At 35.1% G+C, this 20,480-nt stretch overlaps 3 protein-coding genes across 3 annotated transcripts; 1 reads left to right on the forward strand and 2 right to left on the reverse strand.

Annotated features, from left to right (window-relative positions):
- The first annotated feature begins 284 nt into the window (after positions 1-284).
- LOC101743298 (probable ATP-dependent RNA helicase Dbp45A) lies at positions 285-9,175 on the forward strand. The gene is made up of 9 exons (XM_004922618.4): positions 285-685; positions 944-1,137; positions 1,651-1,862; positions 2,394-2,529; positions 3,069-3,238; positions 3,947-4,174; positions 4,806-4,933; positions 7,625-7,778; positions 8,837-9,175. Exons 1-9 carry the CDS (start codon positions 610-612, stop codon positions 9,159-9,161), a joined length of 1,623 nt encoding a protein of 540 aa, XP_004922675.1. The 5' UTR covers positions 285-609; the 3' UTR covers positions 9,162-9,175.
- LOC134200106 (uncharacterized) lies at positions 5,881-6,428 on the reverse strand. Its single transcript, XM_062672082.1, has 2 exons — positions 6,134-6,428; positions 5,881-6,054 (listed from the first exon to the last, which is right to left on the reverse strand). Exons 1-2 carry the CDS (start codon positions 6,384-6,386, stop codon positions 5,981-5,983), a joined length of 327 nt encoding a protein of 108 aa, XP_062528066.1. The 5' UTR covers positions 6,387-6,428; the 3' UTR covers positions 5,881-5,980.
- Positions 9,176-11,740: 2,565 nt separating the features above from the next.
- On the reverse strand, positions 11,741-20,168 carry LOC101736389 (toll-interacting protein). The gene is made up of 8 exons (XM_038015377.2): positions 19,937-20,168; positions 19,377-19,490; positions 18,503-18,578; positions 17,650-17,761; positions 16,164-16,278; positions 15,738-15,824; positions 14,119-14,277; positions 11,741-13,556 (listed from the first exon to the last, which is right to left on the reverse strand). Exons 1-8 carry the CDS (start codon positions 19,982-19,984, stop codon positions 13,446-13,448), a joined length of 822 nt encoding a protein of 273 aa, XP_037871305.1. The 5' UTR covers positions 19,985-20,168; the 3' UTR covers positions 11,741-13,445.
- Between the last annotated feature and the right edge of the window lie 312 nt (positions 20,169-20,480).

A 20,480-nucleotide genomic window follows, 5' to 3' on the forward strand; every position in this document is an offset into this window, starting at 1 on the left:
AATGATAATATGGAGTGAAATGAAATGAAAATGATTAATTTGAGACATTAATCAACTGAGATGAAATTTAATGAAATGAAATGATATGGGATGAAATATAATCGCAGTAAAATGGTGGTCATTTACTGAGATTTTTTCAGTGGACTTTTTGGAGGAACCCGAGAAGTTACGTCAAGCAGCTTTGTTTCATTTTCCCACATTTGTGCACTTTCACAGATATTAAACGGTTAATAAACCACCATTATTACACATTTAAACCTGAAGAAACACTAAATAGACAAAATAAAACAAATCACACAACTTCACTCCTCGCGTTCCCGCCAAAAAGTCTTTTAAAGTTGAGAGCACTGACAAGCATAGATTATACAGTTTATTTATACAGTTTATACACTTATTTATTTGACCTGACGAGAACCAACATGTGATATAATTTTCTGGCATATATTTGTTGGTATTTGTTATTTTCAGGTTATTTTTTTTATCCTTGTTCCATAATTTTGTTGTTATAAGCTGATTCAAATAATCATTCTGTTAAGCTGATTGATAATTATATAATTAGATTGAATGATTGATTATATTAAGATTATATTAAGATTACATTAAGTAAAGATGACCGAGAATGATGGAAAGGAATTTGCTGTGTTAGGAGTAAAACCATGGCTTATTAAACAATTGCTTACGTTGGGTAAGTACCATTAATTTTGAAAAAAATTATCTTCAGTAGTAGCATCTGTACGTTACTCATAATGGTATAGGAACACAAAAATAACTTCAAGCTCACAAAATTTGATGCACTTTTTCTTTGTATGGCTTTTTCTTTGGCTTTCTTCGAAACCGTTGTCAGGGTTACCCTTTAACATTTGACTTATAATTTTGTCCCCTATTTTAACTCTAAATTACATTCATTTAACTACGTAAAAAAAAACAATATGTAATATGCTAGGTATTAGAACACCAACTCCAATCCAAAAAGGCTGTATATCGCGATTATTGGCTGGTGATGACTGCATTGGAGCTGCCAAAACTGGGTCAGGAAAGACATTTGCATTTGCCCTACCCATTATCCAGCACTTGGCCGAGGATCCATATGGGATTTTTGCATTGGTTCTTACTCCAACACATGAGCTGGCTTATCAGGTATCTTATCGGCGATCTTGTAAATAATATTATTTTTAATGTTACAACAAATATCTATCTATCTCTTAATTCAAATATTCCACATATCTTTAAAGAAAATGTTTCAAAATGAATGGAATCTTTGACAAATACTTGCCTGCTCCCTTAAAAATAAGCATTAAATGGCTTTCAACTATTAAATTTCTCAAGACAGGTTTGTTTGGCTGTGAAAGTCAAGAATTTACATGTGTATTCTTCATAAATACTTTGATTTTTCTTGGTTTTTCAAATACTACACATTAGTTCGTTTTGAAATCTTCTTAATTAGTTCAGTTTAAAACTTACCAATAATGTTTTTTTTGTGCCTTTTTAAGACAGACTTGGTGTCTATTTATTAGTCAACCCAGACTAAATAAACTACCAATGTAAAGAGTAAACTAATCTAATAAGTAATTTCTAAGTTTAAGAAAGTTTTTTGCTACTTAAAGTGTGCTTGATAATAATTAAATTGTATACTTAGTTATCAGTTTGTAGATTGCAGATCAATTCACAATTTTAGGACAACCCCTAAAACTCAGAGTTTGCATAGTGACAGGAGGATCGGATCAAATAGAAGAGTCACTGAAATTAGCTAAAAGACCACATATAGTGGTAGCGATGCCAGGTCGTTTAGCAGATCACATATCAGGTTGTGATACATTCTCATTAAAGAAAATTCAATATTTGGTTCTGGATGAGGCTGATAGGTAATTTCCCATTTATTGATTGCTTTAAAGTTTCTAACCCATTTTGTTATAAGTAGTTTCATGAGCTTGTAGATGCTGCAAGATCAGACCATTCAGACCTTTCATGTGAAAATAAGAAGCCCAATAATACCAAAGCGTGGAAGCATACATATTATTTATATAAACCCTACTACTAAGTGAGATATCCTGGCACAATGGATATTTGGATTTTTTCTATTTCCTTAAAGCCAATGTAAGCCAACTTAACCTTATAGGTGTATGGCTCTAATAAAGAATTAAAAAAAGTCAGAGTAAAAATTAGTTGAGTGAAGTAAATACATATATAAATAAATCAACAAATATGCAAAGAAACATTAAATTGATATTAAGATCAGTATTTATAATGTTACATTATTTATAATGTTTTACTATGTATAGTTAAAACTAAAAAAATGTAATATTATTATTGTGTTAGTTACTAATATACCAATGAACACATAATACAAAAAAAAGAACACACTAAAAATCTTATAAGACATATTTCATTTTCAGGTTATTCAGTGAATCTTTTCAAGAAGATTTAGAAACAATATTCAGTGCTTTACCATCTAAAAGGCAGAATCTTCTTTTCTCAGCTACCATTACACCTGATGTGCGTGAATCGAAATTATTACCCTTAAATAATGATGTAAGTTATTTAAAATCATATAAGAATATCACAGTGCTTACCTTCAGTTTTCGTGCATTATACAGGCACTATGTGAAATTGTATAATATTTTGTATTAAGTTTACTGTAGTCCCTAGACATCACAATCTGGATGCTGCATACCACTGTAAGACATGAGGTCATGGTCCAATTGTATAGCATAAGGGCAGTCCTAACTCTTCAAACTGGAATCCAAGACTGCAATTGTGTGGGCTTACACGACACCCTACAAATAGCAATTACAGACGTCTTTTCTTAGAAAACTTATTATTTTTATATTTTAATATTATGTTTTTGCTTTCTATATTTCAAATATGAAACCCAAAAGAAAACTGTGATAAGGTATGCAAGCACATCTACAGCCACCACCTGATCCTGTTTTTGTTGTAAAATGACCATAATACTAAATTGTTAACAGTAAAATATCCTCTTTAAGGCGATTAAGATTTCAGACAAAAATTCATTGTCTAACAAAACCGCTTAATACAATAGTTAGTTTTTTACTATTGATTTGGCACAGAAACTCCTTGTATGGAAAGAAACTGATGAACAACTAACAGTTTCGACATTGGACCAGCGCTACGTCGTTTGTCCTGCGTACGCCCGTGATGTGTATCTTGTGCAAACTCTGAGGAAATATCGAGAAACAAAACCAAGCTCTCACATCATTGTCTTTACTGATACAAAGAAGTGAGTACGAAGATATAATTTCTTGTAATGGGTTGTGGAAGCGCTAAGATAATCTACTGAATATCATTCACACAGTTGAATCCATTGGTATTAACTTACGATTATGATCACTGGACCATCAAATGAATTACTAATACTGTGTATTGTTTGTCTGAACCAATAGAACCTATTTTTTTTTATTATATTATTAAATTGAAATTGGTGTAGTTGTGGGTACCAGCAATATATTCGGCTTATAAATTACTTCTGTACTTGCAAAATAGAAAGATAGAAAGATATAGATAGTGTTTTTTTCAATGCCGCATTAACCCATGCTATTGTGAGTCCGCACGGGTAGGTACCACCACCCTGTCTATTTCTGTCGTGAAGCAGTAATGCGTTTCGGTTTGAAGGGTGGGGCAGCCGTTGTAACTATACTGAGACCTTAGAACTTATATCTCAAGGAGGGTGGCGCATTTACGTTGTACATGTCTATGGGCTCCGGTAACCACTTAACACGGGGTGGGCTGTGAGCTCGTCCATCCATCTAAGCTATAAATAAAAAACTTGAAGATGTTAGGTCTCTACCATGGGTCCCTACCAAGACTTCTCCACGTAATGCATTATGAGTTTAGGCACGTGCCTAGATTTGAGTAGGATCCCACACGCTACAGATGTCGAATTGATTAGTTTAAAAAAAAGTTTTAAGTTGATTTTTATATTTTCTAGAGAATGTCAAGTCCTTTCGATGATGTTAAACGCGATATCGATGGACAATATTTGTCTTCACGGATTTATGCGCCAGAAGGAACGCGTGGCAGCTTTAGCGCAGTTCCGGAGCAACCTCAAATGCACCTTGGTGGCCACGAACGTGGCCGCTAGGGGCTTGGACATACCAACCGTGGACCTCGTCGTCAACCACAAACTACCGCTCGAGCCTAAGGAATATATACATAGGTTAGTGAATATACACACACATATATGAGCATAGAAGTTGGCACCACATTTTACTGGTGGTAGGACCGTTTGTGAGTCCGCACGGGTAGTACCACCACCCTGCCTATTTGTACCGTGAAGCAGTAAAGCGTTTCGGTTTGAAGGGTGGGGCAGCCGTTGTAACTATACTGAGTGAAGCCTTAGAATTTATATCTCTAGGTGGGTGGCGGCATTTACGTTGTAGATATCTATGGGCTCCAGTAACCACTTAACACCAGGTGGGCTGTGCGCTCGTCCACCCATCTAAGCAATAAAAAAAAACATATTTCGCCATCCATCTCGACACATGTTTTCGAAATTTTAATTGCTCAAAAATGTGTCCTATATAATCATTCGAAATTAAGCACATTTTTTATTAATAAATTTTTTGGTGCCTAAGTGTGCATTCTGAAACATTCGTCGCATTATTTTTAGTAAAAATGCATTTATTTTTAATTCTCTACAATATTGTTTTTAAATGAAACGTTAATACATACTTGATACAAAAATAGGGTATTGCTAACAATGTACTAAATAAATAAGAATAAAGGTAAAACGTTTAGATTTTTTTTTTTAATAATTACTCTAAATATATAGTGTGTTCATTTTGTAGGGTCGGCAGAACCGCCAGAGCAGGTAGAAGCGGAATGGCGATATCTCTGATAACACCCTACGACATTCTGCGCCTCGGAGAAATCGAAGATCAGATCAAGACTAAACTGACTGAATACAAAATCGACGGTGAGTTAGTTATTGCTAACGTCGGTCTAAAGCTACGCAAAATGTCCCATTGCGATACTACGAGCTATAAATTCGCTATCTCATGGTATGCTCAATGTATTTCGTATGTATAGTCAATGCCGTGTAAAGAGGTATGCTGCTGCTGTAAGATACATAATATTTTATTATTTTTATTTTCACCTCACAGAATTTCACAAAATCTTCCAATGTTCATTAATTCCAAAACGTCTGATAAACTTGAATATTTCAATGCGTACTAACAATCGATGACAATATTATAATTTTATTAAATTAACATATTACCCCTAATAGCCCGAGAGCCCGTGGGATCTACCTGTATGTATTTGACCAGACCTTAATTTTCGTACATTGAGACCCCTATACCTACCATGCATGAGGTGGGGACTCACTAAGCTCAAAGTGGTCGACGCGCCGAGCGCTCAGGTAGGACAGGTACCGATTTTGACGGATTTTAAATCCTTTTGACCACGTCTGCCGTTTTGAAATTTTGAAAATATATTATTATTATTATCGGAAAATAAGAATGGCAGACCATTATCGCGCATTTTACTTTGTGGCAGACCACTTTGAAAATGCTAAAAAAATAAAATTTTGAAAGTAATTGACCAGATCTGCCATTGATATAATAATATATGCTGTTTATTATAGTCTTAAAAACTTATATTGATCACGGCAGACCTCTACATTGCGTACACACATCAACATATAATAAAATCTTAGCTACTACCCGGCCAGATGTATATTATGTTTTCCGTTCACTGTTTTAGAGGAATATAATTTACTTGCGATTTACTTTAGCAATGTATTTACCGAAATTAATATTTTTTTATATTATATATACTAAACTTCATTAGTTAGACAATTAAGAAGTGAATTTTTTATGGAATAATTAGAAATAATACGGTACAATGCTGATCAAAAAATAATTCAATTCCTCATTTTTATTTCGTCAAGACAAAATTTAAAAGTGTTAAATCAGTTAAAAAAATATATCATGCATGCATTACATATTATATATATCAATCTTCATTCATCATCATCATCATCGGAGTCATCTTTATCGTTAGGCGACTCGTCTTCATCAACCATTGAATCGAATACTGCAAAAATAAAACATAAATTGTAAAATGAACGTAAATTCATCTGAACATGTTCGAGAAAGAATTGTTATCAACTTACCAGGAACATTGGTGATTAAGTCACTCACAAAATATGGAAGTTGGTCACCTTCGAACCCTTTGAAGGCATATATGTTGTCCTGCTCAATCCAACCATACTCCAATGGATCTAAAGTTGTGAGTTGCTTTTTGTAAGCATTTCTCCAAATAGAAGAAATATAGTGGGCCCTCAAAAGTTGTTGATAAAGCTCACTCTTATGCGGTGGTATTGAGCTTGCCTCAGATTTTTGATATTTTTTTTTTATAATTTTCATTGATGTCTTAATCTTTATAGTTGCTAACGAATAGCTGGAACCTTCCATCATCTACATAACTAGATTTTTTGGCATTGTATAGCTGGCAAGTTAAATGTTGAATGATAAAAATGAGGAATTGAATTATTTTTTGATCAGCATTATACCGTATTATTTATAATTATTCCATAAAAAATTCACTTCTTTATTGTCTAACTAATGAAGTTTAGTATATAGAATATAAAAAAATATTAATTTCGGTAAATACATTGCTAAAGTAAATCGCAAGTAAATTATATTCCTCTAAAACAGTGAACGGAAAACATAATATACATCTGGCCGGGTAGTAGCTCAGATTTTATTATATGTTGATGTGTGTACGCAATGTAGAGGTCTGCCGTGATCAATATAAGTTTTTAAGACTATAATAAACAGCATATATTATTATATCAATGGCAGATCTGGTCAATTACTTTCAAAATTTTATTTTTTTAGCATGTTCAAAGTGGTCTGCCACAAAGTAAAATGCGCGATAATGGTCTGCCATTCTTATTTTCCGATAATAATAATAATATATTTTCAAAATTTCAAAACGACAGACGTGGTCAAATGGATTTAAAATCCGTCAAAATCGGTACCTGTCCTACCTGAGCGCTCGGCGCGTCGACCACTTTGAGCTTAGTGAGTCCCCACCTCATGCATGGTAGGTATAGGGGTCTCAATGTACGAAAATTCAGGTCTGGTCAAATACATACAGGTAGATCCCACGGGCTCTCGGGCTATAACTAGTATAATTACAGAAAAAATATGTTTAGATCTGCTTGCGACTGTGCGGTTTTTAAACTGCATTTACTTGTTGCATTATATTATATGGTAAGTATCGATGCGACCTGACACGTAATTGGACTCAGTTCGCCCGGTCCCCTTAACATGTGGAATATAAACGTAGAAATGGCGTCCATGGACAGTAGCCAGCAACAGCCATCGTTTAACCTCTTTTTATATGTCCTGATAATTATGCAAGTTGTATCTCTTGCTGACCAATTATTTATGTGACGTACTTAAAAGGAAATGATGTTAAAAAAATGAGGACTTTTTCGGATCTTAAAAAAAAACAAATCGAAATAAACCACGTCACTGGCAATTATAATCACTCGAATTCAACCATTTTAGATTAAGAACGTTTTCAGTTCACAATTCGAACTATGTTGTTACGATACATAATGTTGCCAACCTTAAAAAATAAAACAATGTTTCAGACGACGAAGCTGTGAAGGTGTTCACGACGGTGAGCGTGACGCGCCGCGAACAAGAGGCGCAGCTTGACAACGAACAGTTTGAACAGCGGAAACGCAGCTACAGGGTCAAGAGGTGGATCCAAGCTGGCGTCAATCCGTTGTTTATGGAGCAGGGGTGAATATCACAACTTTTTTTTTTGCTTAGATGGGTGGACGAGCTGACAGCCCACCTGGTGTTAAGTGGTTACTGGAGCCCATAGACATCAACAACGGAAATGCGCCACCCACCTCGTTAATACAGGGTATGTTTTTTCTTAAATGTTTTAGCCAAATAAAATGTAACTTAACAACGTCGTTAAAGGTGTGTCTCTTAAACATAATTTCGAAAATATTTAATGGAATTAAAACATGGGTGCATTTAACAACTGCGGCTTGTTGCTGCAAACAACAAGTGCGGATTTGCGACTTTCCCGCATACCAAAAGAAAAAATGGACATATCCAACGATCCAGCTTGGCGTCGAAAAAAGGGGGGGGAGGAGTGAGATGGTGATGGAGAGTTATATTCTACTACCGTCAACGTTTCTAGAAAAGTACCTAAATGTATATAAGATTTATATAACCTAATTATGTTAGACAATGTTCAGTAGGGGCACATATCGATCCTTCTGCGTCTTGGGTAAATATTAAATTAAACCCGATAAAAAACATTTACAATACACTACATTAGATTTAAACAATTATTGATTTTTAGATTATCAAAGATGAAAACTTTATTTTTTTTAAGGGAATTTATGACCTGGTAACTAAGACCTTTAGGTCAAGTCTTATTTTAATTTTAATGAAATTATTTAATTTTTTTTAATGGAATGAAATGAAATGGGTTGAAATATAATCTCAGTAAAATGGTGGTGATTTACTGAGATTTTGTCAGTGGACTTTTTGGAGGATCCCGAGAAGTTACGTACAGCGGCTTTGTTTCATTTTCCCACATTTGTGCACTTTCACAGATATTAAACAGTTAATATACCACCGTTATTACACATTTAAACCTGAAGAAACACAAAATAGACAAAATAAAACAAATTACACAACTTCACTCCTCGCGTTCCCGCCAAAGTCTCTTTGAAAACTTTACATTATAACGGGTAACCTTCTGCATCCGGAGGCTTAAACACTAAATGAAATGAACTAATAGGCATTACAAGTGATTAATGTAAGATTTTTTTTTACAGGTTAGAAGAAGCGCGGAGACAACGTATTAAAGCCGCGAAGAAAGCGAAACTCGCCAAAATTAAGAATATACAGTCACAGATGAACGAAGACAAATCAGATGTGAACACCGAGGAACGCCTGCGACCCTGCGAAGACAAGGACATCGATAGCACTATCAAAGAAGGCCTAAAGAAAGTCAACAAAAGGCTAATGAAACAAGACGAACGCTTTAAAAATGTTATAGGAAAGATTACTAAAATAAAACACAGAGCCAACAAATTGCAGGCCAAGCAGGAAGCAGAAGACATGGCTCCGAAGAAAAAGAAAAAGAAAAATGTCAAATAAAATTATATCTTGCAGATTGTGTTTCATTCTGGGCAGACAATAAGCAACCGCACGTCATAACATCTAATTATTATTTATAAGGGAACTTAAACAAAGATTCTCACCATTTACCATTTTCAGTTAATCATTATTTGATTAAATCACTATAAAATGTAACTGTTTTTGTATATAAGTAAATATTTGTACACAGGTCTCTTTCTGTATTTAAATCCTCTAGTAGATTCATACAAGGCGATCTGTAGAAGCGTCGATACGTAAAAGAACGAACTAGTAATAACTAGTTAATGCATTGTCATGTCCAGTATAGCCGTCGTGGCCCGTGGCCTAACGTATAAGACGTCTGGTGCATTCGTGTTGAGCGATGCACCGGTGTTCAGATCTCAAGCGGTTACCACATTTTCTAATGAAATACGTACTCAACAAATGTTCACGATTGACTTCCACGGTGAAGGAATAACATCTTGTAATAAAATCAAACCCGCAAAAATATGATTTGCGTAATTACTGGTGGTAGGACCTGTTGTGAGTCTGCGCGGTAGGTACCACCGCCCTGCCTATTTCTGCCGTGAAGCAGTAATGCGTTTCGGTTTGAAGGGTGGGGCAGCCGTTGTAACTATTACTTGAAACCTTAGAACTTATATCTAATGGTGGGTGACGCATTTGCGCATAATATTTGTTATGATATAATGACTGAATGGCCCTAAGGTATTTTTCCATAAATATATTTTTTTTCCTCCCTAAGCTGATAGCCTTGAGAGGCTATATCAGCGTCGCCTTAACTAGTAGGTGAGCTCACGGGGCTCAAACCTGACAACGTTGCTAACACGAGCTCTAGCAAGAGCCGTGCTTCGCAGAATCTACCACCGGATCGGAAACGCGACCCACTGAGAAGATCCGGCGAGAAACTCAGTGGGCTGTGTCTGAGGGTTAATTTAGTCGTCGAGCCCTTCATCGCAAGCGACGGGTTCGACGAGAACAATGACCGGTGCTTGAGGTACCTAAAAGCACCGTTAGTGGATCGGGAGGATCCGAAATGACGTGGTTAAATCAAAGAAATCCCGTCTTCAACATAGTCGCAGTTAGGGGGCGTACCTACACATAGAACGTCCGATTTACAGATCCGTTTTAACGTATGTAACTAGCGTATGTAGTTGTATGAGCCAGTTCACACACATGACAGTATTCCGGATCCAGTAAAAAAATCCCACACAACGGAAATACTGATCCGTTTTATCGGATACAACGCGCGAGGCTTGACGAGGTGCGGTGTACTGCACACGGCCGCCATTTACCGGTTTCATTCCTCAACACAGCACCTCTACAAAATCTTTGCCTTAATAAATAATACTTTAAAAAAACTAACAAAATACGCTTTTATAGAAAATCAAACTAAAAAATAGAAAATAAATTTTAATAAATTTGAATTAAAAATAGTGTAAGAAAAAATGATTTTATTTTAAAACGAATGGGGTCAAAATCATGTTCAAAGATTCCGTTACATACTAACATACATACGTCTGAAGCTAATAAAAGCATATTAAAAATGGATGTATCCAATATCCAGACGATTGTACCAATACAATACGAAACGTCCATCTTCATAGAAAGGTAGGCGATACACTAAATGAAGAAAATCGAGTAGCGTCTGATCTATTAAAATCGGTTCTGTAAATGCTGTGTGAATATTACATCCAGTAGCGACGGATCTGTTAAAAAGGAACCTCTGAAATCGGACGTTCTATGTGTACGCGTCCTTACTAATTAGAATTGTAGGGACACAGTTTGTTATGCCGGCCACTCACATGCGCGCGAACATTTGTATATTGTACGAATATTTGCGTGCATGTGAAGGGCCGTCAGACATTCATTCGCAAACTTAGCGGCTATGCAAATGGGTTCGGTATTCAATTTGCGAACCCGTTTGCGCTTCCTCCTACACTTATTTACGAATGTCTCACGAATTTCTCCTCCTTTTTTTTTCGTCAATAGAACATTGAAGAGAAAAATAGTTTTGAATTCTTTCCCAGATATCATTAACAGCCACGGGGTTTTTATGGGATTTCTTTTGATGAAGATACGCTACACAGTAGACGTCACGATCTATGAAAATAGCGAAACGTCCGTTGCCTTCGCAATCCTAGGCGCAACTGGTCACACGAATGTGTGGGAGACTACGCGAAGGATCGCGGTTCGCGGCGCGCTTTGATGTTTGTTAAAGAACCGACACAGCTTGGAAAACCAAGAATGCATCGAAAACTTTGCATAATCATTTGCAAATGTCGTCCTACACTTGCGGATTTGCGTATTCGTGCGAATGTGAGTGACCGGTATTATACATTAAACAAAATTGTTCGTAGTCATAACATGCGACTCCGGCCGCAAGCTCCGTTGCTTTTTACTTTTATGTTCAGTCGCGAATAAACGCTCCGATTAACCAGTTGTGTTATTTAATTATCTCACTTCCGACAACGCTCTAAACTCTCATTATTGACCACTACTAAAATAACTCTTAAAGAATTTATACCCGTTTCGTTCAGTAAGAAATTGTATCTTTCAAACGATATGTAAATAAAAAAACATTACTTAATTAATATTGTATTTGTAATAAAATGTAAAAATTGAAAATAAATACAACAACAATAATAATAATACAGTAAGCATAACGTCGCGTCGATGGCAAATCATTTGGCACAAGATGTAGCTGAAAGCTTTCTGCATACGAACAAGTCTGCATTGCAATAAACATGATCATGTATTGGTGTTGTAATTATTGTTATTTTTTCACTAGCTCATTGTTTAGTGAATACCGGAATTTAGACAAAAATATAAGGCAACATCTTCAACTAAGAACATAGCAAATGATAGATTTCATTTCATTTAGATACTTTAGTGCCAAAATTGTAATATATTGTATAAAATAAAACAATCAATGTATGCACTTATGCTGTACATAATAAATAAAAGTTGAGCAAACTAATAAATAGGGGGACATTTATTATAAATCAAAAGCGAGATCAGTTCATTTTACGCAATAAAATACAGTATTTATTTTGATCTATTGAAATATATTGGTGTGATTTTCAACCACTAAAACTACATACAAGTGCAGTCTTATTTTTACTTATATAAATTTTAAAACTGATCCAGCTTTGTTTGCTTGAATTTTCTGTTTCAAACATATATGTATATTTTAATTTAATTGTGAGATCGATGCAATATTGAAATACTGCATTCCCCCTCACCGACGCACCACAGATATAATATAAAGTTTAGGGTTACCAGTGTAATTAAAATATAATTGCAGCAATGTTATCATTGTACTACGTTAACAATATCACAAACTATTTTGTTTGTTGACTACTACTTTAAAGCAGGGTGAATTGTTGCATCAGAATACTACGGTTAATCAATTTACTTATATTTTGTACAATTTGATTTTTTTTTATTCACAAAAAAATTTACATCTATTACATTAGCGCAGTAATTTTTTTTTTTATACCAAGTTAACTATTTAAGTCTTACTAAGAATGAAGTCTGTGATACAAATTGTCTTATAATTTTAAATAAATGAATTTCGTAAAAATGGATTTTTTAACTACAATTATGCAGGTTTTCTTCTACATTTTTGGACTTACAATATTGTTGAGTGTTGACATAATCTAAGCCCGTTGTCAGAAGATATTATAGACACCAGTATTCTCGCTTTAAGTAATTAAATTATTAAAAACTTAATTAATAAAATTCCGGAAATTCGAATCTTTCGTTTTTGCGGTCCTGACGACCGTCATGTTCATGAAATAAAGGCGAGATTTCATTGTCGCTTAGCTCTTAATTATTTTCACTCTTAAAAAACATTAGCTATTATTTTTATTGGTGTAAATTACAATAAATTGTATTATAAAACGTAGCAACAACGAGAGCACTTGTGTAATGTGACATCTGGCTAACTAGAGGTCATCAATAAAGCGTATTCTAATATAATTTCTTAGTAATTATAAACATTTTTCTTCCATTATATAAAATAAAGCATGATTTTATGTGTCATGTGAAAATACGCGCGTTAACTTTATATCCATAGATAGCGTTACGTTACGAATCATAGTAAAAGAATTAAAAAAAAAAAAAATTACTTGAGAAATTATTCTATAAATGTTTATATGGTCAAATTATAACTGGTGTAGTGAATGTTTAAAAACTTTACAATTTATTATTACGAAAAATATTCTTTCACTATGATTCGTGAATTTTAGATACCATTAAATATATACGGAATATAATTTAAGTTTATTCCGACATTTGAAGTAGAGAATTGATGGTGGCGTCTTTGTTACCACCGTTTGCTTCCAGAACCGACTTGATGACTTCCTTGTCCATGCTCGGGAACATTTCTTCAATCTAAAATAAAAAGTTGATTAGAATAGAAGATATTCATTATTGGAACCACCACAAACCGACAGACCTTACCGACTTTATTGGTGGTAGGACCTCTATGAATCCGCACGGGTAGGTACCACGCCTATTTCTACCGTGAAGCAGTAATGCGTTTTGGTTTGAAGGGCGAGGCGGCTGTTGTAACTATACTGAGACGTTAGAACTTATATCGGCGCCATCGCATACACAATCGGGGGCGCATTTACGTCGTAAATGTCTATGGGCTCCAGCAACCACTTAAGACCAGGTGGGCTGTGAGGTCATCCACCCACCTAAGCAATAAATAAAAAAAAGAGGGAAAAGGGCAAGAACAATATTGGTTGTCCTAAACTTCTACTGATGCGGCAGAAATAGGTAGAATGGTGGTGCCCGTGCATTACAATACGCCCTACCACCAGTAGCAATGTGGGTTATGCAGAAGGTTTTATTATTATACCTATCACATCCTTCATACATTTCGGTCATTAATTTCCCCTGTACGTAGTTAGGTTTTTAACATAGACAAAGGCATTGTTGGATACGTCACCTGCTGCAACTGCTCGGCGGTGACGGGCGGCTGTGCGGGCTGAGCGGGGGGTGGGTGCGGCGCCTGAGGGGCGGGGTACACGGGCATGGCGGCGTACCCCATGCCGGTGCTCGGCACCACCAACACCGGCGGGAACGAGGCTACCGCCGCCGGACCGACCTGTGCAATGCGCACTTCTAAGCGAACTCTTACAAAACTACCGGTCATCTTTCTCGTCGAAGCCGTCGCTTGCGACGAAGGGCTCGGCAAGTAAATGACAACAGATAATCCGACTTACAAGATATTTAAAGTTACGGAAGTGTCCATACATAGCGGTAGCTATGCTAGATATACATAAGATATTTGAAAGATCCTTGCATCTCGCTAGTGACAATTTCAAATTAAGTTTATATATATAAAAGGTACAATACAATAAGATTCGGCTTCAGTTGGTCGTGTTTCTGATCCGGTGGTAGATGCTGAGAAGCACGGCTCTTTCTAGAGTTCGTGTTAGGTTAGGTTTGAGCCCCGTGAGCTCAACTACTAGCCCGGTGACGATGATATGGTCTCTCTAGACCATCAGCTTAGGTAGGAAAAAATATATTCAAAATTCTATGTGATTAATTGTTTCAACGATGATTGAAAATATATTAAATAAAGCCAAGATAAAAACCTTAATGTTATAATGACATAAATAAAGAAAACATCTAATCAGGATATTTTTTATTGGTTGTAATATTGCCATGTGTGAACAGTTGAAGGCGCTAACCGTATGATAGGTTCCCGCATTTTTTTGCCCATGCAGGCAGACGAACAATACGGCCCACCTGATGGTGAGTGGTTATCGTCACTCATGGACGTCAGCAATGACAGGGGTAGAGCCAATCCGTTGCCTACCGAAAGTTTCGCACTCAATTTTTACTCATTCATTTAATTTTAAGGTGCATATTCCTTAAAAAAATGGTACCTGGTTGCGTCGCTCGATGCGAACACACGTGTCGTCTTATCTTTAGCCATTAAGCAAATATACCTACTTGATTGATTTTGATCAAACTATTCATGTTTTATCATGTTACTGTAATGGCTGCATGAGATGTTAATATAAACCTCAAGTACTTACTTTATCTAGTCAAAGTGCAAGCAAAAGTGAAAGAGAAAAATCTATACTAATATATAAATCTAGTGTTTTTTACGGATGTTCCGTTTTAACTTCTGAACCATGCATCCAACAGACTTGAAACTTGGTATCCATATAGAAAATACATGTACCTTAATGGATAGACCTAATATTTATATGAGTGTTGGAATCCCTACACCAGTTGTGTGGGCGTTAATGTTGAGAATCTTTGTGGGGGTGAGAAATAATAATGATAATTTCAAATACCCAACGAAGCGGACGGGTACAGCTAGTTATTAATAAAAATAAAAGCCTTATAAGGTTTATAAGGGAAATCAGGTTCATATTGTCTCACAATAAAACAATTGTCGAAGACCGGAAAATCAAATTCATCGATTTCATGATAACGCAAATCTATTGATAAACGTATTGAGAATATAATTTATCTTTGTTTTGACTTGCAACGAAGCCAGCGAAACGAACGCACTAGAATTAAATGTAGCAAAAAATGAGTTGCACTTACTGAATAGCTCATTACAAGATTGATCATCCCTTCCAAGCCGTCCCCTTGTTTTCCATTCAGGGGGTACCAGTCTTCGTGAGTTTCACCCTAAAACATATGTGTTTGATATTCGAATACCACGAAATTACACTTAAAACGTATATGTTAGGAGTAATAATGAAAGTTGTCGGACTTACAAACTGTCTAACAAATTGTCTATTTGTTCGTTGTATTATCTTTTTTATAAATGAAAATGATTTTTTTTTATTGCCCTGTAGGCAGACGAGCATACGACCCACCTGATGGTGAGTGGTTACCGTCGCCCATGGACTTCAGCAATGCCAGGGGCAGAGCCAAGCCGCTGCCTACCGCAAAATAATGAATAATGAATTATATAAATGAATGAAAATGAATTATAACTGAAATTTTAAATTATTATTAACTTACATTCAAAACGGCCTGCGGTATAGTGATGTGGGTCCAAGCAATCAGCTCGTCCATTGTAAATGAGCACTCGTCAAAGATCTCCAAATATATTGTATTCACACCGGGTGGTAGGAGACTGAGACGAAAAAAGGTTCATTTACTTTTTTATTTATTAAGTTGCACCAACATGGTGATCATCAAATTAGTTCAGCGCAATCGGACATCTCCGAATGAACATTGACGGAGACCGCACTACCGTGGACATTATTGTAGTCCCAAAGAATTCTGTTTAAGGGAGAGTAAGCACTTAAATTCGAACGAGCCGGCTTTCTTATAAACGGTTTATATTTCTTCGTTCTTGGTAGGTACTTAGGGGCTGATATTTTTAGCTGGGTTAAGATATTACGTAAGTCGGTTCATGTAGTAGTCTCTTACACACAGTAGTCTCTTAATTTACACCACTGAACCAATTCCTAATGAAAGTCAAAGTCTCAGTTGTATGGTATAACTTCTGTTCACGTTCAGATATGAATGCATAACTTCTTCGCGGCAGATTTTTTTTTTTATTGCTTAGATGTGTGGACGAGCTCACAGCCCACCTGATGTTAAGTGGTTACTGGAGCCCATAGACATCTACAACGTAAATGCGCAACACACCTTGAGATATAGTTCTAAGGTCTCAGTATAGTCACACCGGCTGCCCCACCCTTCAAACCGAAACGCATTACTGCTTCACAGCAGAAATGGGCGGGGCGGTGGTACCTACCCGTGCGGACTCACAAGAGGTCCTACCACCAGTAATCCACCACCAGTTTACTAGTTCACTGTCGGTATAGGACGCATAGTATAAAAAGTGTACTGATGTCAGTTTAACTAGCAAATATCCATGGTAACTTGCCTCTTTGGCTTTGCCATCAAAGTACTAGCTTTAAAATTCATAAAGCCCATTCTTCCAATATTGCAAACAAGCACATAATGATGTAAGTTATAATTTTTAGTAACTTAACGAGTTGTGATGTGAAAAATTAATACTTGGTCCCCAACATGTTAAAAGAAATATAATAATGTATGTACCTGTAGTTTCAAGAAATATACAGCGCAGCGTAATATGTGTCACACGAGAACATTGACCCCACGCGTCATTTAATTTGTTATTGTGTTAAGGGCGTCACACACGGCGAAGATACTATAATATTTTATCTTAACATGCAATATCGCTCGCCATACATTTCGTATGAACTATCAAATGTATATTATCTTAACCATGTGTTCATACAAAATGTTGATTATATTACAGTATCTTCGCCGTGCGTGACGCCCTTTAGGTACACTGAGTGCCATACATAAAACCTGCGAATCTCTATGCTATCTAGTCAGCTATCACCTAATATTGTCACCTCTCATAGTTTTTTTTTTTATTGCCAAGAATCTTGGCCTTGGTTGAATTTAAATCCTTTTGTTAGACTGCAAACGAAAGCAATTAAAAAAAAAAAAAAAAATATCATACCAGTGAATGACCTTGTTCCATCTCGGAGTCTTCCCGCCGCTCGGATCAGTGTGAGTCTCGTATATACAATGTCCAACACGCACACGAACATACGGGTCCATACGAGTTAGTCCTATGTTCATATTTCAAGGAGGATCATTCAATATTGATATATGATCACTTTTGGTACTAATAGTTTACTGTATTCTGCACTCCAAATGGTCTTTTTACAAGGCAAACAGTTACTTTAGAATAACAGTTAAAGTCGCTTTTAAGACGGAATGCAAGATTGTTTTGCAGTAGAAAGAAAATCAAATCAGTAAAACGGAGGAATTAGGTAAGAGATAAAAAATTAGGGCATGAATGACTTCTCAAACGGAATACAAGGTTAAAATAAAAATGTTGCTTGTTTCTTAAGCAAATACTGAGATAGTTTAGAGAATCCATGTTGATTTATAAATATGGATGTAGTACACTTAACTTATCGACTCTGCGTCTTTTAAAAGAAAAAAAGGTTGATTAGTTTATTTTGTGAATTTTTAAGTCTAATTCAATTTGATTATAATCAAACTTTATGCAAGCAACAAAGCACTTTACACATCTCTAATATGAGTCAAAAGTAGTCACAGCTTATCTTAGATATCACAAACAAAAGAAAAAAATTCATTGAGATATCCTATTTTGATAAGAAGATTAGCAGAACCATATTCAATTTAAAAAAAACGCATGTAGAATATGTGCTTTCTGATCTTGATTATTGGTGTAAGATTTAAATAAATCATGCATACATATGTGCATATGCTATTGTGGTAAATGTAATAAACATTGGCCAAATTTGGACCTATAAATTTTTATCACTTCAAAAAATACTTACCATAATTTTTAACAAGCTTAGCTTGAGCTATAGTGACACTTAGTCTCGCTGTCATTGGAGGGCCACTTTGTGGTACCTGAGAAACATTTCATCCATTATAATTAGCTTTACATATTGAAGGAAAATTTTATTACTACATAGTTGAACAAAGGGCTCATAGCCTGATGTGATAGATAAGTTACAGAAGCCTACGTACATGACAAAATTTATATAGTCATCCACCATCTTGAGGAAAAGGTTTGAAGACTTATCTTTTTTCAATTCTATTGTATTGCCTGTCCTCACTAACTCACCAATAACACTAAATTCACCTAAACACTAATAAAATTCTGCAATGAAATTAAATAATTAAATCAAATGAGTACAGTTTATCACCATTATATTTACAGCTCCAAGTAGACAGATGATCAATCTGAACATGATTGCCACTACCTTGAGACCAAAAGAGCTAAAGTGGTTGAATAGCACTCAAAGCTGACATAGCTTCACAAGGCTTTCAGCTTAAATAGGAAATAAAGCACGCTAAAAAGTCAACTGAAACTATAACCAACAGCATCTGTTTTCTATAGTATAGGTACAGTTGTGATCATACTATATATTGTTTTGAAACTTTTCAATATTAGTAAAAATCAGATTAAGTATTTATTTCATAAATTAGTAACTTTTTTTACAAATATCATCAATTATAGATTCTATAATTTCAAAAACATGTTTTATAAAAGGGTATGAACTCAATACTCCTGAGTTATGACTTAAAAAAACCTCTCCCATAGGCCATTGTGACATCTTAAAACTATAAATATATAAATTAAGTTATGTTTCTATCAAAAAACTATGTAGTTCATTCTAAATTAAAAATAAAGAATCTACATACTGCAGCACCATATAGCTGTTGTTGTAAAGCAAGTGCAGCTTCATAATCAGAGTCCACACCGTCAGAAGTAGCATCAGCACGAAGAAAACCTGCTGGAAGAGGACCTAGCAGTACCTATAGTGATTGAAATTCATGGTTTTGAAAACAATATTAAAGTACTGGCTGAAGTAGATTACAAATATTGTTAATTTTTATATGTCAAGTTAAGTAATCCATTTAAGCCATAGCTGCTTTTCTTTCTTTTTATCAGTTTTTATTAAACATATCTTTAGCATATTTTTTTAATTACCATAATTTTAACTAATTTGCAATATCTAGTCAAACTGTACTTTTAGATGGTCGTTATACTTTCTTTGTTGTCGGAAAAAATACTTGCTAGCTCGAGAAATTTCGATGGAAATTAGATCATATTCAGTTTAAATGAAATCATTGAAAACATTAAATATTAGAACCGGTTACAAAACTTGTTTATTAACGTCCAACAGACTATAAAATTCTTTAAATAATCTTATAGAGATCATCATTGTATATTTATTCATATTATGTAGTTGGGTACTTACTCTACGACGACGTTCTTCATTTGTATCATTAGGCATTGTTGAAGTCATGGTGATTGGTGCGTAAAGTTGATATATTAACGCCTTATTCAGTATTAAGTATTTGAATAATATATTGTTACTAATTTAATGATCAGCGTAATTAATGCGAAAAACAGAATAATAGTCAATATCCAACAAAATGAAAACAATATGTCAGTGTCAGTGAAAGTTGGCAAGCAGCTGTCACTGTCACAAACTTTTCCAATTGGAAAAGCAAAGGTGTACAACCTACCTAATCTTTTATATTTATAAATATTATTTTTAAATGAATTAAGTTAATATGAAGTGAAATGAAATGAAGTTGATTAATGTGAAACGTGGTATTAAAATGAAATGAAATGAGATAAGAAGATATGAGTTGGGGTATGAAAATGGTTGTCATTTACTGACACTTTTTCAGTGTACTTTTTGGAGGACGGTGAGAAGTTACGTCCAGCGGTAGTAGTTTAATATCAGCAAAAGTGCACAAGTGTACATAAAATGTATTTTTCTAAATAGTTCACTT

The sequence above is a fragment of the Bombyx mori genome, chromosome 14, assembly GCF_030269925.1.
Source record: "Bombyx mori chromosome 14, ASM3026992v2".
NCBI classification, from domain to species: domain Eukaryota; kingdom Metazoa; phylum Arthropoda; class Insecta; order Lepidoptera; family Bombycidae; genus Bombyx; species Bombyx mori.